Source organism: Lemur catta, chromosome 1 (assembly GCF_020740605.2).
Source record: "Lemur catta isolate mLemCat1 chromosome 1, mLemCat1.pri, whole genome shotgun sequence".
NCBI classification, from domain to species: domain Eukaryota; kingdom Metazoa; phylum Chordata; class Mammalia; order Primates; family Lemuridae; genus Lemur; species Lemur catta.
Genome location: NC_059128.1, coordinates 111,412,556 through 111,430,331, shown reverse-complemented (window position 1 = coordinate 111,430,331; position 17,776 = coordinate 111,412,556). Strand labels below are relative to the sequence as shown.

General features: G+C 36.5%; 1 protein-coding gene across 5 annotated transcripts in view; it reads left to right on the top strand.

Annotated features, from left to right (window-relative positions):
- LOC123635210 (zinc finger protein 177) overlaps positions 1 to 5,203 on the top strand; it is a 34,167-nt gene extending 28,964 nt beyond the window's left edge. For 4 of the 5 annotated variants that reach the window (XM_045547176.1, XM_045547159.1, XM_045547149.1 and 1 more), the window contains 3 exons: positions 1,712 to 1,804; positions 2,307 to 2,389; positions 2,876 to 5,203. In XM_045547176.1, coding sequence (XP_045403132.1) covers positions 1,712 to 1,804; positions 2,307 to 2,389; positions 2,876 to 3,985 — 1,286 coding nt within the window. In that variant the 3' untranslated portion in view covers positions 3,986 to 5,203. Of the gene's footprint in view, positions 1 to 1,708; positions 1,805 to 2,306; positions 2,390 to 2,875 lie in introns of all 5 variants that reach the window. The other variant, XM_045547169.1, reaches the window with a different exon arrangement.
- The last annotated feature ends 12,573 nt before the right edge of the window (positions 5,204 to 17,776 follow it).

Sequence of the window (17,776 nt, the reverse complement as noted above, 5' to 3'; positions counted from 1 at the left end):
CCCTTTGTCTTGAAGAACTTTTGCCTGATTCTTTTCCTGTTAGTTTTCAAAGGACCAGATTTTTGCTTGACTGATCCTGTTACTGTTTTCTAGTTCATCGTATTCTTTTTGCTATTCCGTTTTTAACCTCAAGTTGGAAACTTCAGTCATTAATTTTTAACTTCACTTTTCTAATACAGCATATAAAACTTACTTTTTTCCTTGTAGTTGTATCCTACAAGTTTTGGTACCTAGAACTGATCAATAACCATAGTTATGTATCTTCTAATTTTTTTTACAAAACCATAAGTTATATAAGTGTGATATTTTCTAAATTCCAGTTCTGTGGCTTTTTTCTATGGATTGAACCATATAAAACTGCTAATATTCAACCATGTTTTTTTAAACTACAAAAATAGCAATCTCATATGGTTTGCCATAATAAGTTTCTTTTGTTATTAACTTATAACTTAATCACATTGTGGTCGGAGAAAATGCCTGTATAGCAAATCTTTGAAAGGTTTAAAGACTGCTTTATAGTATAGCCATACGGTCAATTTTTGTAAACATTCCACATGTGCTTCAAAAGAATATATGTATCCTCCATTTATTCAGTAGTGTCTCTTAAGTGTTATAGGTTACACTTGCTCAGTGTACTGTTCAAATCTTCGTATCTTCTTTTGTTCTTATCTATTACTGAGAGCAGTGTTTTAAAGTTTCTTACAGTGATGGCAGTTTGTTTTCTCCTTTAATTCTGCTAGCTTCTGCTTTATAAATTTTATGAGACTATTTTATTATTGTATACAACCCTGTAATCACTTTATATCTTCCTAACTAATCAAACCTGGTATCTAATGTCATTAACTCTAGTTATGCCATTTGTCTTAAAATGTCTGAAATTAATTTACCCAAACAAACTTTATTTTGCTTAATATTCAACTGGTCTTTTTTATTTATTTTAATTTTATTGATTGATTGTGCCTGGGCTGGGAATTAAATTCTTTATTTTTGAGACTCAGTCTTTCTGTGTTGTTGTAGGTTTTAGTGCATCTGATGAAACAGCATAGAGCTGGAATTTATCTTAACACAAGAATCTTTCCTTTTATACTGTAGAGTTTAGCCCATTTACCTGTACCTTAATACATTGACTGCCACACTAGAAAATAAAATTTTTTCCTTGGGGCCACAGTGTTTTATTATGAAAATAGAATCAAAACTTTGAAAACAAAACAATCCTTTCTAATTTAATGAAAAACAAACTTATTGACTTAACTTAATGCACATTTTTAGAGTTAATTTGTCAATATTAATTGTAACACTAAGAACATCAACAAGTAATATTTTCAGAAACTAACTGCAGGGTTTTGCCCAGGTTTTGCTTCACAGAATGTCAATACAGTGGCAGACACAAAATGGAATGGTCCCTGCCCTGGTGGGACAGTCTAATGGCTTTCCATGAAAATGCACTGATTTCATTGTCTCTTCATTAAGAGCTTTGGGTAATTTGCTATCCGTGTCTTGGGCATGGGTTGGGTCAGTTCCATATGGGGAATGGGAGTGTTTGCTTTTTGGTCCTCATGAAAGAGCCATGCTCTGATTGTGTTGCTGATCCTAAAGTTGCACTTGACTATAGTAAAGATGCTTTAAGGCCAAAGTATGGGCATCAGTTTTGTGGAATGTGTTCTTTATTCCACACAGTCCTCCCACATCATGTGTCTTTCCTCATAAGCAGGGTATCAGCTCTGCAAACACAGTCTGATCTCCAAGGTGGATTACAGAGAGCTGAGGACAGAGGAAAGAGGAATTCTCCAAGGTGCTTGTACAGGTGAGCTCTGGGCAGAAAGGAGTCACTGTGTGCAGCAGCCTTGCCAGTGAGGGTTGGTACATTTGGGAATGTCAATCAGTGGGAAAAAGAAGGTTGAGGCCTTAATGTGAGCCTTCCTTTCTCTTTTCACCTATCCAGTCATTCATGCTTTCACTATCAGAGAAAGAATAATTTTCCTCTGCAAGTACATTTTCATGAATGCTTTTTGTTCAGCTCTTCCTATTTTGCTTTCCCAATAATGCTCTCTCTTTTTTTTCAAACCTCCAGAATCCTGTCTAACTAAAATATCTCCCGTATCAACTGCTTGCTCCTATCATAGGCTCTTCCCAGGGCCAAACTCCTAAAATTATTCTTTGGGTCACTAGTTGTGTCTTCTCTGTCACTTTTTCATCCTCTATTTAGTGTTATTATTTGATAGCAAATTAATAGGGTCTGCATCCTTTTTTCTTTGATCCCAGCCTTTTCCCACAATAATTATAAATTTTTCCCTGTGCTATTTCAGACTGGGAAACTCAACTGAAATTAAAAGATGCAACTCCTATGCAGGATGTTCCTGGGGAAAAAACATCCAACAGCATAAAAATGGTAAGACTTACTAGGAATGATTCCTGGTTCTTTACAGAAGTCTGGGGATTTCCATGAGTTAAAGAGAGCGGAGGCACCAAGCTTTCACCAGAAAGTTATGATTCTCATGTAATTGGAGAAGTCTCTAGACCAAGTTTAAGACTTGCTGCCTCACAGAAAATAACCACAAGTAAACATTTGCTTAAATATGATTCCAGTATTAAGTATTTAACACATAATTAATTTATTTCTTATTCATTAATAGAAAAACTCTGTATTTAAGAAGCCCTTTATTGGGAAGTAATACAGTAAAGCCTTAGAACACTGATCTTACTCAACCTGGAAAAACGAATAGGGCAGAAATCATACACACACACTGAAAATAATAAACATATTGGTCATAATCCTGTGCTTCCTATATATGACAGAATCCACATGGAAGAGAGTTCCTATGAACGTGATGAAAGTGAGAAAGCCTTTAGTCACCATTTACTCCTTCTTCAACAGGCACGAACTCAACCTGGTGAGAAACCCCTGGAATGTAATAATTCTGAGAAATTCAGAAAGAACTCTCAGCTTTTTTGTACAAGATATTGCAAGGGAGAGACATTCCATAAATACACAGAATATGGCAAAGTCTTTGGACATCTCTCAAGTCTTAGTAGTCATGTAAGTACTCAAAATGAGGAGAAAAGTCTTGGATTTAATGATTGTGGAAAAGCTTACAATCAACAGTCATCCCTTAGGAAACACTTAAGAAAGCTTACAGGAGACAAGGCTCATGAGTGTGATGAATGTGGTATGTCCTTCAGCCTACACTCATCCTTTTCAGTAAATGAGCAAATACCTACTGGAGAGAAACTCAATGAATGCAGTGATGATGGAAAAAGGTCCTCCCTTAGTGTCTACAGAGAAATACATACCAAGAAGGAGAGCTTGGAACGTAATGAACATAGAAAAGCTTTCACTGACCTTTTGACCCTTCAGAAATGTGTCAGAACTCACACTGGAGAGAAACCCTATGAATGTAGTGACTGTGGAAAAGCCTTCATTTTTCAATCTTCCATTAAGAAACACATGAGATCTCACACTGGAGAGAAACCTTATGAGTGTAATCATTGTGGAAAATCCTTTAGTCAGAGCTCTCATCTTAATGTACACAAAAGAACTCACACTGGAGAAAAACCCTATGACTGTAAGGTATGTGGGAAGGCTTTCACCGTTCCTTCCTCCCTTCAGAAACATGTGAGGACCCACACTGGAGAGAAACCCTATGAATGCAGTGACTGCGGAAAAGCCTTTATTGATCAGTCTTCCCTTAAGAAACACACACGCTCTCACACAGGAGAGAAACCTTACGAGTGTAATCAGTGTGGAAAATCATTCAGCACGGGATCTTATCTTATTGTACACAAGAGAACTCACACTGGAGAAAAAACCTATAAGTGTGAAGAATGTGGGAAGGCCTTTAGGAATTCCTCTTGTCTGAAAGTACACATGAGAACTCACACTGGAGAGAAACCTTATAAATGTATTCAGTGTGAAAAAGCGTTTACCAGAAGCACTAACCTCATAATGCACAAGCGAATACATATTGGGCAAAAACCCTATGAATGAAATGACTATGGGGAAAGTGTGTTGTCCTCATGCCTCCTTCCTCATTTTAGAACTCACACTGGAGAGAGAGCCCGTTGTGCCCAATGTGGAAAAAGCCTTCTAGCACAACCCTTGACATATAAATGTTATGGTTCTGTGACTTTATACCAGAAGGTGTTTCATCCATAAAAGTACCCTAACTTATTAATTTATAAGTATTAAAGATTATATATCACTAAATTCTGCTTGACTTACATCACAAAAGTTTTGATATGTAGTAGTATTATAATTAAGTACTAAATATTGTCTAATTCACATCAAGATGTGTTGGACCCACAAGTTATCATTTAGTTTACCTGCATCATGGATAGAATCCATGGTCTTCATGATATAGATTCAAACAGAAAGTTGTTGGAGACTTGCTGTGTGGCACGCTGTGGCAGACAGAACTAATTGTTGTTTCAACGTCCATTCCTCCTTTCTTCCTTAAAGTAACAGACTTAGAGTTTTGTTCAAGTTGGCACTATGGGCAGTTTTTTGTTTTTTTTTTTTTCTTTTTGGACAGTTTTTTTAAGCACACATCTTCCAGCTTTCCTTGTAGCTCTGAGTGACCAGATTTGTCCACAGTCCTGGCCATGAGGAGTAGGCAGAGGTTACCAGATGCAGCTTCTAAAGAAGCTCATGGAAATGGGAACATTTCTTCTGGTATTTTCTCTTCACTGTTTTGCCCTTTGATCACTTCTTTCCTAGAAAATACCTACACCAAGAGAATGACAGTTATAGGATACTAATGATACAACAGGGGAGACACAATGTTATGTGGCTATACCAACCCTGGACTGCTTATTCGTGTTACATGAGAAAAATAAACTCCTAACTCATTTAAACCACTCTTGTGAGAAGCTTCTCTTATAACTAGTGCTAACTATGATAGCAAATATATGGTCAAGTTTTATGAATCTTTCAAGTATTGTTGAAAACATTGTGTTTTCTAATTGTTGGATACAACGGGCTTTTTGGTGTATCCATTGGATACAGCTTGTGTTTTTAAAATCTGTACATTTACAAACTTTATCTCCTGATCTGTCATTTATTGAGAAAGGTATGTTAAAATGCCACACTATAACTGTGGGCTGTCAAATTATTTTTTTTTAATTCTCTTATTTTGAGGCAGTACAATTGGATGCATATAAGTGTACTCATTTTATATGTTTCTAATAAACTGTCCTTTTATTCTTATGTGATGCCCATTCTTTTACCCTAATGTGGAATAATCATTCATTCATTCAATATAAGTGTGAGCTACTGGCCTACCTAATGCCATCTTCTCTGTACCAACTTGTAAGGAGAATCAGGAGCAACTTACTCTTTCCTTAGAGCCATGTCAGTTATGCTACTTCTTGCAATGACATCCACTGAATATCAATCATCTTGACATCCCACAACTTGTCCTCTGTATTAACTATTTTATGCTGATTGTACCTGATGAGAAGAAAGTAGCAAGTACTTTGGTGAGGAGGATGGGAAATAGACCCAAACATTCAGGCTCACTACCTTAGTAAAGTTTCAGGGGGTTCAACTGTCTGGAGCATGCCAAGATATTCCCTCCAATGTGAAAAAAAGTTGCTGCAACTCGTATCACCTACCACAAAGAAACAGCACAATGTTTGGAAGGATTTTTTGGTGGCACCATAATGACACATTTCAGTGTGCTACACTGACCCATCTACAGATGACCTACTAATGAATTCTACCCAACAGAAAAGAAACAAACAATATGGAAACACTTTGAGAATTTAGTAAAACAACACATTCTATTTACGTAGCAATCTATGAGGGCGGTATAATCAGGGTGTCAAAACTAAACAAGGACAGAATAAAGCTTGAAACACTTCAACAGTAATTGAAAGTAAATAAAATAGTAGGAAATAAAAGGCAGCAACTAGGTACTTTTTAAAAAGAGAATCCATCATGTCCAATTTATGTTTACCCAGAAAGGCAAAGTTGATTTTACATTATAAAAATAAAAAAATACAATTTTTTTTTTTTTTTTTTTAGACAGGGTCTTACTCTGTTGCCTGGGCTAAAGTGCAGTGGTATTATTATAGCTCATTGTAACCTCAAACTCCTGGGCTCAAGTGATCCTTCTGCCTCAGCCTCCCATGTAGCTGGAACTACCAGCATGTGCTACCATGCCTGGCTAATTTTTATTTATTTATTTTGTAGAGACAGGGTCTCACTATTGCCCAGGCTGGTCTTGAACTCCTGGCCTCAAGTAATCCTTCCACCTTGGCCTCCCAAAGTGCTAGGATTACAGGTGTGAGCCACTGCACCCAGCCATAATTCACTTTTTAAATAGGCCTATTATTCACTCATTCTAATAATTATTAAGCACCTAAACTGAATGATTCAGTGTTCAAAGTATTTGATGCATTATTGCACAAATAGGATTACCTCAGCAGATTTAGAAAAAACTATTTTGTAAATTAAAGAGGTATTACTTAGAAAAACCTGTCAAAATATGGTAAAGACTGTACCAAAAAAATACTTAACAGGAAACAATAAATTAATGGGAGAAAATAGAACGTTGCTTTAAGGAAGATGACAAGCGTACCTGCTATTACAAACACTACTTAGTATTGTACTAGAATCTTAGAAAAGTGAGACTAGGAAAAGATATAAAAGGCATAAGGACTTAAAAGGTAGAAATAAATCTGTCATATGTACAATGATATAATTACCTAAATGGCAAATTTCAAAGGATCTGTGTATAAAATGAAAATGTTTAATAAAATTACTGGATACCACTTTAATATCTTAAAGATCAACTTGCAATTTATAATCAGGAATAGAAATAATAAAATTTTAAAGTTAATACCATTTACAATAGCAAAAATAGTACAATATACAGAAGAATAAATAAAAACTTTACCAAAACTATTTTGGAGACCTAAAATATTGAAAGCATTAAAGACAACCTCAACAAATTGAGACATTCAGTGAAAAACTCGATTTTTTTTTTTTTTTTTTGAGACAGAGTCTCACTTTGTTGCCCGGGCTAGAGTGAGTGCCGTGGCATCAGCCTAGCTCACAGCAACCTCAAACTCCTGGGCTTAAGCGATCCTACTGCCTCAGCCTCCCAAGTAGCTGGGACTACAGGCATGTGCCACCATGCCCGGCTAATTTTTGCTACATGTATTTTTAGTTGTCCAGATAATTTATTTCTATTTTTAGTAGAGATGAGGTCTCACTCAGGCTGGTCTCAAACTCCTGACCTCGAGCAATCCACCCGCCTCGGCCTCCCAGAGGGCTAGGATTACAGGCGTGAGCCACTGCGCCCAGCCAAAAAACTCAATTTTGAAAAGACTTAATTCTCCTACACTGATTTAGAGATGCAAAAAGCTGCAATTAAAATTGTATAGGTGCACTTCAAGATTAGCTGTAGAAGTTTACAGGAGACTGCTGAACCCACTGTAGCAACTAGGAAAACACGAATAAACTTACCAGCTATCTAATATCTTCAAAGACCCTGAAGATTTGTGGACACAAAAAGAGTACAGGAACTAAATGCCAGAGAAGGATGAGACCCTCCTAGAAGAGCAGAAATCAGTGGCTGCTTTCTTCCCGGGAGGCATTTCCCTGGTCTGGGAACAGGCTGGTGGAGATAAGGCCTGCAACAGGAAGAGGAACTTTACTAGAGTCTGGAGAGACCAGCAAGACGTAATGGTCACAAGTCCAGCATGACATTGTAACGTGGAAGATCCACAAGCATAAAAAATGTTCTCCCTGCCAGTGCCACTTATCCCCATGATGTTTTCACTGAGTGCACAGCAGCACAGGAGTCTAGCTAGGCACTAGCCTGGAGGAAATGGATGTCGCCTGGTGTCTCGTAGCACTTCAACTCCAAAGTCCTGCTTGAGGGAGTGGCCTGAAATAGTCATAGGAAAGATCTTACTCTCAATATGTTTGAAACCAGAGGTGAGCTAAAACTAATTGTCCCACCTCAATCCCTGATTGGATCAAAGTGAGGAGCTTCTCACCTGAACTGCGTGACAGAGGAAAGGGAATGACCTTACAGGTGAAAATAATATTTTTTAATATCTGTGGTTCTTTCATACATAATATCCACATGCAGTTTAAAACATTACGTGACATATGAAGCAGCAAGACAATGATACTAATCATCAAGAAAAAAAGGGCCAATAGAATTAGACCCATAGGTGATACAAGAAGTTGTAATTAGCAAAGACCTGTCATTCTAAAATAATTATACACAGATATGTTAAACCAAAAAATTTGAAATGGATGAAAATATGTAGAAATGCAATATAGAAGTGGAATCTCTAAAGTACAAATAGACATCTCAGAAGTGAAAATTGCAATCTCTGAAATAAAAAAATTTCTGTATGTGAGCTTATCAGAAAACTAAACATTAAAAAAGGTGAGGCAGAGGAGGGCAATCAGTGAACTCAAAGGTAAGTTAACAGAAATGTTCCAAACTTAAGAAAATAGAAAAATAAAATAACTCAAAATTAGAATTATATACTCTGAAAAAAAAAATGCTTCAAAAATAAAGACTACGCCAGGTATGGTGCTTCATGCCTGTAATCCTAGCACTCTCGGAGGCTGAGGCAGGAGGATCACTTGAGACCAGGAGTTTGAGGTTGCAGTGAGCTATGATGACACCACTATACTCTAGCCAGGGTGACAGAGTGAGACTTGGTCTCCCAAAAAAAATGGAAGGAAGGAAAAGGAAGACTAAATGCATTGTCAAAACAATAAAATCTGACAAAAGCAATTGTTAGAAGATTGGCTACAAGAAATACTACAGGAAGTGTTTCATACCAAAGAGAAATAATCCCAGATTGAGGTATAGATTTATGGGATGAAATTAAAGAGCATGGAAAAGCAAATAGTTGGATGAATTAAAAATGCTATTTCTTTAAAGTTTACACTTACAATAGTAACGTAGTGTAAATTAATCACAAGGAGAAGTAAAATCTGACAATAGCATTAAGAATGAAGAAGTGAATTATACCGTTATAAAGTTTTTTGAGTTGGTAAAATACTAATTTAAGGTGGACTTAAGACATTAAAGATCCATATTGTCACTTCTACAGTAGCTTTTCTCAACTGGGGTTATATAAAACAATACCTAAGAAAACTATTTGAATGACTATTTTCTCAATTTTCTATAAGATAGCACGTTCCAGATCCAGAGTATAGAGGTTAATTCAGTACAGGCAATGGGCACCCAGGCATTAGGCCTTAATTCTTTCCCAGAACCTACTTTAGAGGAACCCCTAATAACAATACAAAATAATTTAACTAAAAAGTACGAGGCTTAAAGTTAATAATAAGGACTTGATAAATCCAAAGGAAAGCAAAAAAGAGAAAGGAAAGATGGAAAACATAAATAGCAAAACATATTAAATGTATATTAAATCCAAACATACCAACAATTACATTAACTATAAAAGGACAAAACATGCCAATTAAAAGACTAGAGTAATCAATAGATTGTTTTTAAAAATCCTACTATGTTGTTTACCAAATGTACCTTTTAAACATTAGGTTGCATTATATTTAAATGAAAAACAATGCCATCAATGAACTATCCTTAAGAGAGCTGGTATAGCTATATTAATATCAGACAAATAGACTTTAAGACAAAAAGGGGCATTTTGTGATAAAAAGAATCATGATGCCAGTAGCTCCTCCAGCCATCTTGTAAGCAAATATATACAGAGGTAAAGTGGGAAGCCACAAGAATCTAGATCTTTGATGACTTTGTTGAACCACTGAATAAGCCAATCCTGGAATGGCCCTACTTCTTGTTAGGCCAGTTTTCTGTCCACTTGGGGAACTCAGTTTTGTCAGCCAACATTGTGTCCCTAAATACACTCATCAAAGCAATCCTCAGATAAGTCAAGGAAAAGACTCTTCCTCCATAGAAATTATTTAAAGAGGCTTTACCAGTTAAAACACCTGGATTTTTTCACTTTGAATTTGGAGGAATTATTCTTCCTCATGACGTTACTTGGACATTAGTAGGTCCTGTCTGCAGTGATAAAAGCTATACCCATACTTCCTATATTACAATTTATATGAAACATTTGACCTTTAATCTGGAGAGAGTGCTCACCCAAACCCACGACTAGTTCTCAATGTTTGATAAGAACTGAGATACTGAAACTTCTGAAGAGAGAAAATGCAAATGCCCACCTACTTATTGTTATGGACTGAATCTCAAGTTACTAAAATACTGCAGTGAATTGCCAACCTTCAATTATAACAGTCTCTGAGGAAGCACATGCATTCTTTTTGAAATGGACCTTCGTTTCTGCTACCTACATAACAATAGCCACCAGTCACTTGAATGGTCAAAGTTAAAGACTTGAGAGTATTATTTTTCTCACTGTAGGATTGACATGTATGTGAATAACGCCCCCCCCCCCCACATTTATACCATTATTTGGATTGGAAAGGGAAACACATTTGATACAGAATTAGGACAGGTTTTTTTTTTTGAGGCATCACACTGGGATGTGTAGTTTTGCATTTTCAAGTACAAACAACAGAGTTAAACTGTGCAAACAAAATTACAAAATTTAATATAGTGCTAAACTCTGAGACAATAGTGTGTCTGGTTTTATCACATTTTTTCTTTACCATCAGCATCAAATTGCTCAGCCTAAGAGCGTGTTCTCATAGCTCCAATTACTTTCAGATATTTTGATATCCTGCAGAAATAATTTTGTATATCATGTCCTCATCAGGCCACAATCTGACTGTCAGATACATGCATTTTAAAATATTGTTATTTGATCTTAGCTATGCAATTTTCCATTGACAGCCCTACAGCCCATTAGCCTAGTGTAAGTCTACAGTGACGAATCTCATTGGAAATACTCATTCAGATCACTTCAGTTAGGTGTATACGGTTAACAAAAATGCTATCAAGCCATTTAATCCCCAATCCTGCAACCAGTAAATAGTGTAGAGAAAAGGCTGCGGAGTAGTCAGATGGAGTCAACATTTAATCATGAAATAAATTATGAAATTTCTGAAGGACTGAATAAATATGTAAGTAAGATAACAGAATTTAAAATGTCAGGGGAAATAAAGTACAACAAAGTAAAAGAGAAAATATTTTCACAGATATATTTGACAAAGGACACATAACTAGAAATAATGCAAACCAGAAGACAGTGGGATGACATTGTTAAGGTGCTGGGAAAACAAAACTTTTTAACCTATAATTCTGTCGCCATCAAAAATATCCTTGAAACATGAACATAAACACATAAACCAACACCTAACAATAATGCATTATAAGGAATGATGTAGACACTCCAATTTAAAGAAAAGAGATGACCAGATTAGATATAAAAAAGGTAAGACCCAACTATGTGCCTTCTACCAAACAAAAACAAAACTATTAATATAAATATACTGACACAGGTTGAAAGTAAAAAAATGGGAAAAGATATACGATGCAAAGTTAGCATAAGAAGCCTGAAGTAGTTTTGTTAATATTAGGTGTTCATAGCACTTTATTCAGTATAACCAAAAACTGGAAATAATGCACATGTCCACAAAGAAAAGAGTAGATAAGCAAATTGTCATATATACATACAATACACTACCAAATAACAAAGCAAGAAATTACTGATGCAAATTTCTACTTCTTGAACTGGTTGAAGGCTACAAGAGTATTCACCTTATACTAATTCATTAAGTACACATTTATGTAACATGAAAAACAAAAAACTAACCTAAACCCGATCTCCCCCCCCCCCCCAACAACAAAAAAATACCAGTCAAGACAGAATCTTCCCCCACCTACCTTTAGGAAGTGAATATAACCATGCTACACACTAGATACGGTATCTGACAGAGAATGAAAACCATAGGGTCATCTCATTTGCAAACAGATGTAAATATAATACAAGGTGTATAAAAAGTCAGGATCCATAGTTTCTATAAACATGTTAATTATATTTTTGAAGTATACATTCAATGTTTTTTTCCACCACATATCTTTATAGGTGAAGTATCTCCAAACCAACACCAATGAGTACAACTGTTAATTGAAAAAATAAGTATAATAAATACATTACTACCCTGAGATTTCAGACTTTTTTGCCAATGTACATTATATATACATATATACACACACGTGTATATATATAAACAATTGGATCCACTGCTTTAGATTTAGAAGTACTTCTTACCTAAAAAGTTTTCTGGAGATTAAAATTTATTCTATTTAATATACTCTTTGCTCTTAGGTATTTTCCAGTGTTCCTACAATTAACATGAAAAGGTTTCATAAACAAAACCAATTTTTGTCTGGCCTTTCCTCCTTCCCCCTTCCCTGCTTCCATGAATGAGAAATCCAGAAGAAATAGCAGAGGTGGAAAAAAACACTTGGCAATTATTGTAATGTCAACCTGAAATCAAAAGGATCAGAATCCAGTTTAAAAGAGTTTCTTCAAGAAAAAGCTGAGGACAGTCATATGGGTATCAGACTCCAAAGAAATGGGCTCATTGCTCTGAAGCTGAAACAGATAACAAAGAAATTTAGCAGAATTACATTTCCCATACAAGGTTGTTTTAAGAGTTACAGCAACTTGATTACAGATTGTTTTCTTTTTCCAATTTAAAAGACTATACTTAACATTCCATCTTAGACACAAAGATGAGGTCTTTGTGTAAAAGAAAGAAGCAAGTTACTCTATAATGAAGATCAACAGTAAAGAGAGAAGGGGTCTTCTCTAGCACCCTTTAGTCTTTTACATTTTACAAAACAACGCAGGTTAAGGGGGAAAAGGCTGATCTATAATCAGAAAAACAGGTTACAGCTTCATAGGTTACAGCTGCCTGTTAGTGACTCAGGTCCCATAATCATACTCCTTTAAGGCTCAAAGTAATTTAAAGTTCCAGAAGCTTAGATTTTAAATTACTTATTTTCACAACAATTAGTCTAGGAAAGGATCACTGGTGGATGAAAGGTTTTAAGAGAAACTGGATATTTACATAGTCTTAAAGAAGTATAACCCACATTTAATTAACACATAGTAAAGAAACTTACCAGACACCACCTTAACCAAGAGAGAAAAGTTAACATCTCCATTACAAATAATAGAGAGTATCTGGGGATTAGTGTTCGGGGTCTTTATGATCAGTGCTATGAGGTCAGTCCATTCCTGTGCATTGTGTGAGGAGGTCACAGGGGTTGGTGGGGTTAGCGAGGGTTTATGGGGCTAGTGATGAAGGTCTGTAGGAATAATGATTAGGAGTCTCTGGGGTCAGTAATGTGCAAACTATGGGGTCAGCAATGGAGTTTCCTTAGGTTTAGTGATAGGGATTATATAAGGATCGACGGAGGAATCTCTGGTATAATCTCTGTGGGGTTAGGGATGTAAGGCGGGATCAGGGATGTGGCTATGTGGGGGTTAGTGATAACAATCCAAGGAGGCTTGATGGAGGTCCAAATGGTCTGTGATGTTGGGGGACTGTGGGTCATGGATAGAAGGTCTGTGGAGCTACTCAGAGGTAAGTACTGTGGTGTATGTGGAGTATCTACAGGGGATGGAGCATGGGTTAATTAAGGTCAGTGATGGGAGAGTGTGTATGGAATATGACTGTGGTTGATGGGTTACATGAGGAGGGCTATGAGGAACACTGTGTTGTCTACAAGAAACCCACTTTAAATATACAGACATATATTAATAGAGTAAAACTAAATGAATGAAGAAAGATATACCATGCTAATACTAATGAAAAGAAAGCAGGAGTAGCTACGTTAGTTTCAGACAGAGCAGACTTCAGATCAAGGAAAGTTATCTGGGATAAAGAAAGGCATTATATAATAATAAAGAGATCAATATTCCAAGAAGTCATAACAATATTTGTATGTAGCTAACAGCATCAAAACACATAAGGTGAAAACTGATAGAACTGCAAGGAGAAACAGATAAGTCCACTATTCTAGCTGGAGATTTGCATACCCCTCTATCAAAATAGACAGATCCAACAGGCATAAAATCAGGAAGAATAAAGTTAAACTCAACAGTACCATCAATCAACTGTACATAATTAACATCTATAAGCTACTTCATATAAAACTAGCAGATTATACATTCTTCTTAGGCTCACATGGACTGTTCACCAAGAGAGACATTCTGGGCCACGAAACACACCTTAAGTCTAAAGAACTGAAATCATATAAGGTATGCTCTCAGATCACAAAGGAATTAAATGAGAAACTAATCACAGAAAGACAACAGGAAAATTTCAAAATACTTACGGATTAAAGAACACACTTCTAGGCCGGGCGTGGTGGCTCACGCCTGTAATCCTAGCACTCTGGGAGGCCGAGGCAGGTGGATTGCTCGAGGTCAGGAGTTCGAGACCAGCCTCAGCAAGAGCGAGACCCCGTCTCTACTAAAAATAGAAAGAAATTATCTGGTCAACTAAAAAATATATATAGAAAAAATTAGCCGGGCATGGTGGCACATGCCTGTAGACCCAGCTACTGGGGAGGCTGAGGCAGTAGGATCGCTTAAGCCCAGGAGTTTGAGGTTGCTGTGAGCTAGGCTGATGCCACGGCACTCACTCTAGCCCAGGCAACACAGTGAGACTCTGTCTCAAAAAAAAAAAAAAAAAAAAAGAACACACTTCTAAATAACAAATAGGTCAAACAAGAATTCTCAAGAAAAATTTACGAAATTTTTTGAACTAAATGAAATTGAAAATACAACTTAATAAAATTTGTGGGGTGCAATAAAAGCAGTCCTCAGAGGGAAATTTATAGCATCAAATGATTAGTTAGAAAAGACAAAAGATCTAAGTCAATCCTCTAAGCTTCTACTTTACAAAAGTCTAAAGAAGAGCAAATTAAGAGGAAGAAAAGAAAAAATAAAAATTAGAGCAAAAGTCAATGAAATTGAAAACAGGAAACCAAGAGTAAATTAAGAAAACCAAAAGGTAGTTCTTTGAAAGGATGAATAAAATAAAATAAATCTTTGATCAGGTTAATAAAGAAAAAAAGAGAACAGACACAATATCAGAAATTAAAGACATTGCTATAGAGTCCAAGAATATGAAATGGATAATAAGGGAATTTTATGAACTCTATATCCACAAATTTGAAAACTACATGAAATGGACCAATAATGTGAAAGACACACTATGCCAAAATCCACACAAAAAGAAACAATCTAAATAGGCCTATATCCATAAGAAAATAAAATGAATAATAAACTTCCAAAACAAAAAGCACCAGGCACAGATGTGTTCACTGGTGAATTTTACCAAACAGTTAAGGAAGAAAGTATACCAATTCTCTACAATCTCTTCCAGAAGACAGAAGCACAAGGAATACTTCCTAACTCATTCTATAAGGCCAGGATCACCCTGATACCAAAACCAGACAAAGATATTAAAAGAACAGAAAACTACAGACCAGTATCACTGCTCATGAACACAAATGCAAAAAGTCTCAACAAAATACTAGCAAATTGAATCCAACAATATATAAAAAGAATTCTACACCACAAACGTGTTAGGGTTTTCCAGAGAAACAGGACCAATAGGATCTATATAGGTGTATAAGAGACTTATTATGGTAATTGGCTGATGCAATTATTGGAGCAGAGAAGTCCTGGAGAACTAGGAAATCTGGTGGTATAATTCAGTCTGAGTCTGAAGGCCTGAAAACCAGAGGAGACGATGGTGTAACTCTTAATCTGAGGCTGAAGGCTGAAAAACCAAGAGCTCTGATGTCTAAGAGCAGAAAATAGATGTCCCAGTTCAAAGAGAGTGACTTTGTCCTTCTTCCACCTTTTTGTTCTATTTGGGCCCTCAACAGACTGGATAATGCCCATCCACATTGGAGGAGGCAGATTTGCTTTACTCAGTCTGCTGACTCAAATGCTAATCTCATCCAGAAATACCCTCACAGAAGCACCCAGCAATAATGTTTTACCAGTTATAAGGGCATTCCTTAGCCCAGTCAAGTTTAACATAAAATTAACCATCACAATCACTAAGTGGGGTTTCTCCCAGGTATACAAGGCTGGTTCAATTTGTGAAAAATCCATCATATTAAGGCTAAAGAAGAAAAATCAAATGATCATATCCATAGATGTGGAGAAAGCATTTGACAAAATCCAACATCTATTCATAATAAAAACACTCAGCAAACTAGGAATAGAGGGAAACTTTCTCAATTTTATAAAAAAAATCTACAAAAAAAAAAAAAAAAAAAAACCCTACAGCTAAAATCATACTTGTAAGAAACTCAAAGCCTTTCCTCTAAGACCAGGAACAAGTCAAAGCTGTCTATTCTTCTCACTAATTTTCAACATCATACTGGAAGTCTTAGTTAATGCAAAAAGACAAGGAAAGTAAATAAAAGGTACACAGATTGGGAAAGAAGAAATAAAAACTGTCTCTATTCACAGATGACAGACATAATTGTCTATGTAGAAAATTTTTTAAAATTGACAAAAAACTGGCTGGGCGCAGTGGCTCACGCCTGTAATCCTAGCACTCTGGGAGGCCGAGGCGGGTGGATCGCTTGAGCTCAGGAGTTCGAGACCACCCTGAGCAAGAGCGAGACCCCGTCTCTACTAAAAATAGAAAGAAATTATCTGGCCAACTAAAATATATATATAGAAAAAAATTAGTTGGGCATGGTGGCGCATGCCTGTAGTCCCAGCTACTCGGGAGGCTGAGACAGTAGGATCGTTTAAGCCCAGGAGTTTGAGGTTGCTGTGAGCTAGGCTGACACCACGGCACTCACTCTAGCCGGGCAACAAAGCGAGACTCTGTCTCAAAAAAAAAAAAAAAATTGACAAAAAACCTCTTGGAACTAATAAGCAATTATAGCAAGGTTGCAGGATAATATACAAAAGTCAATTGCTTTCTTGTATACAAGCAATGAATAAGTGGATTTTTTTTTTTTGAGGCAGAGTCCTGCTCTGTCACCCTCACTAGAGTGCCGTGGCATCAGCCTAGCTCACAGCAACCTCAAACTCCTGGGCTCAAGCGATCCTCCTGCCTCAGCCTCCCGAGTAGCTGGAACTACAGGCATGCACCACCATGCCTGGCTAATTTTTTTCTATATATTTTTAGTTGTCCAGCTAATTTCTTTCTATTTTTTTAGTAGAGACAGGGTCTCACTCTTGTTCAGGCTGGTCTCAAACTCCTGAGCTCAAATGACCTGCCCGCCTCGGCCTCCCTGGTGTTAGGATTATAGGCATGAGCCAATGAGCCCGGCCAATAAGTGGAATTTGAAATGAAAAACACATAACCATTTAAATTAGCATCCAAAAAATGAAATATTTAGGTACAAATCTAACAGACTATTTACAAGATCTATATAAGGAAAACAAAACTCTGATGATGAAAGACAACAAAGAAGAATTAAATAGAGAGATATTACATGTTAACAGATAGGAATACTCAAATGTTCAGATGTCAGTTCTTCCCAACTTGAGCTATAGATCTAATGCAATTCTAATCAAAATCTCAGTAAGTATTTTGTGGATATCAACAAACTGATTGTAAAGTTTATATGGAGAGGACTCAGAATAGCCAACTTGGCCAGTGGTGTGGCTCATGCCTGTAATCTTAGCACTTTGGGAGGCCCAGGTGGGAGGATCACTCAAGCTAGTCAGGATTTCAAGAACAGCCTGAGCAAGAGCAAGACCCCATCTCTACAAAAAATTAGAAAAATTAGGCGGTCATAGTGGCTTGTACCTGTAGTCCCAGCTAGTAGGGAAGCTGAGGCAGGAGGAT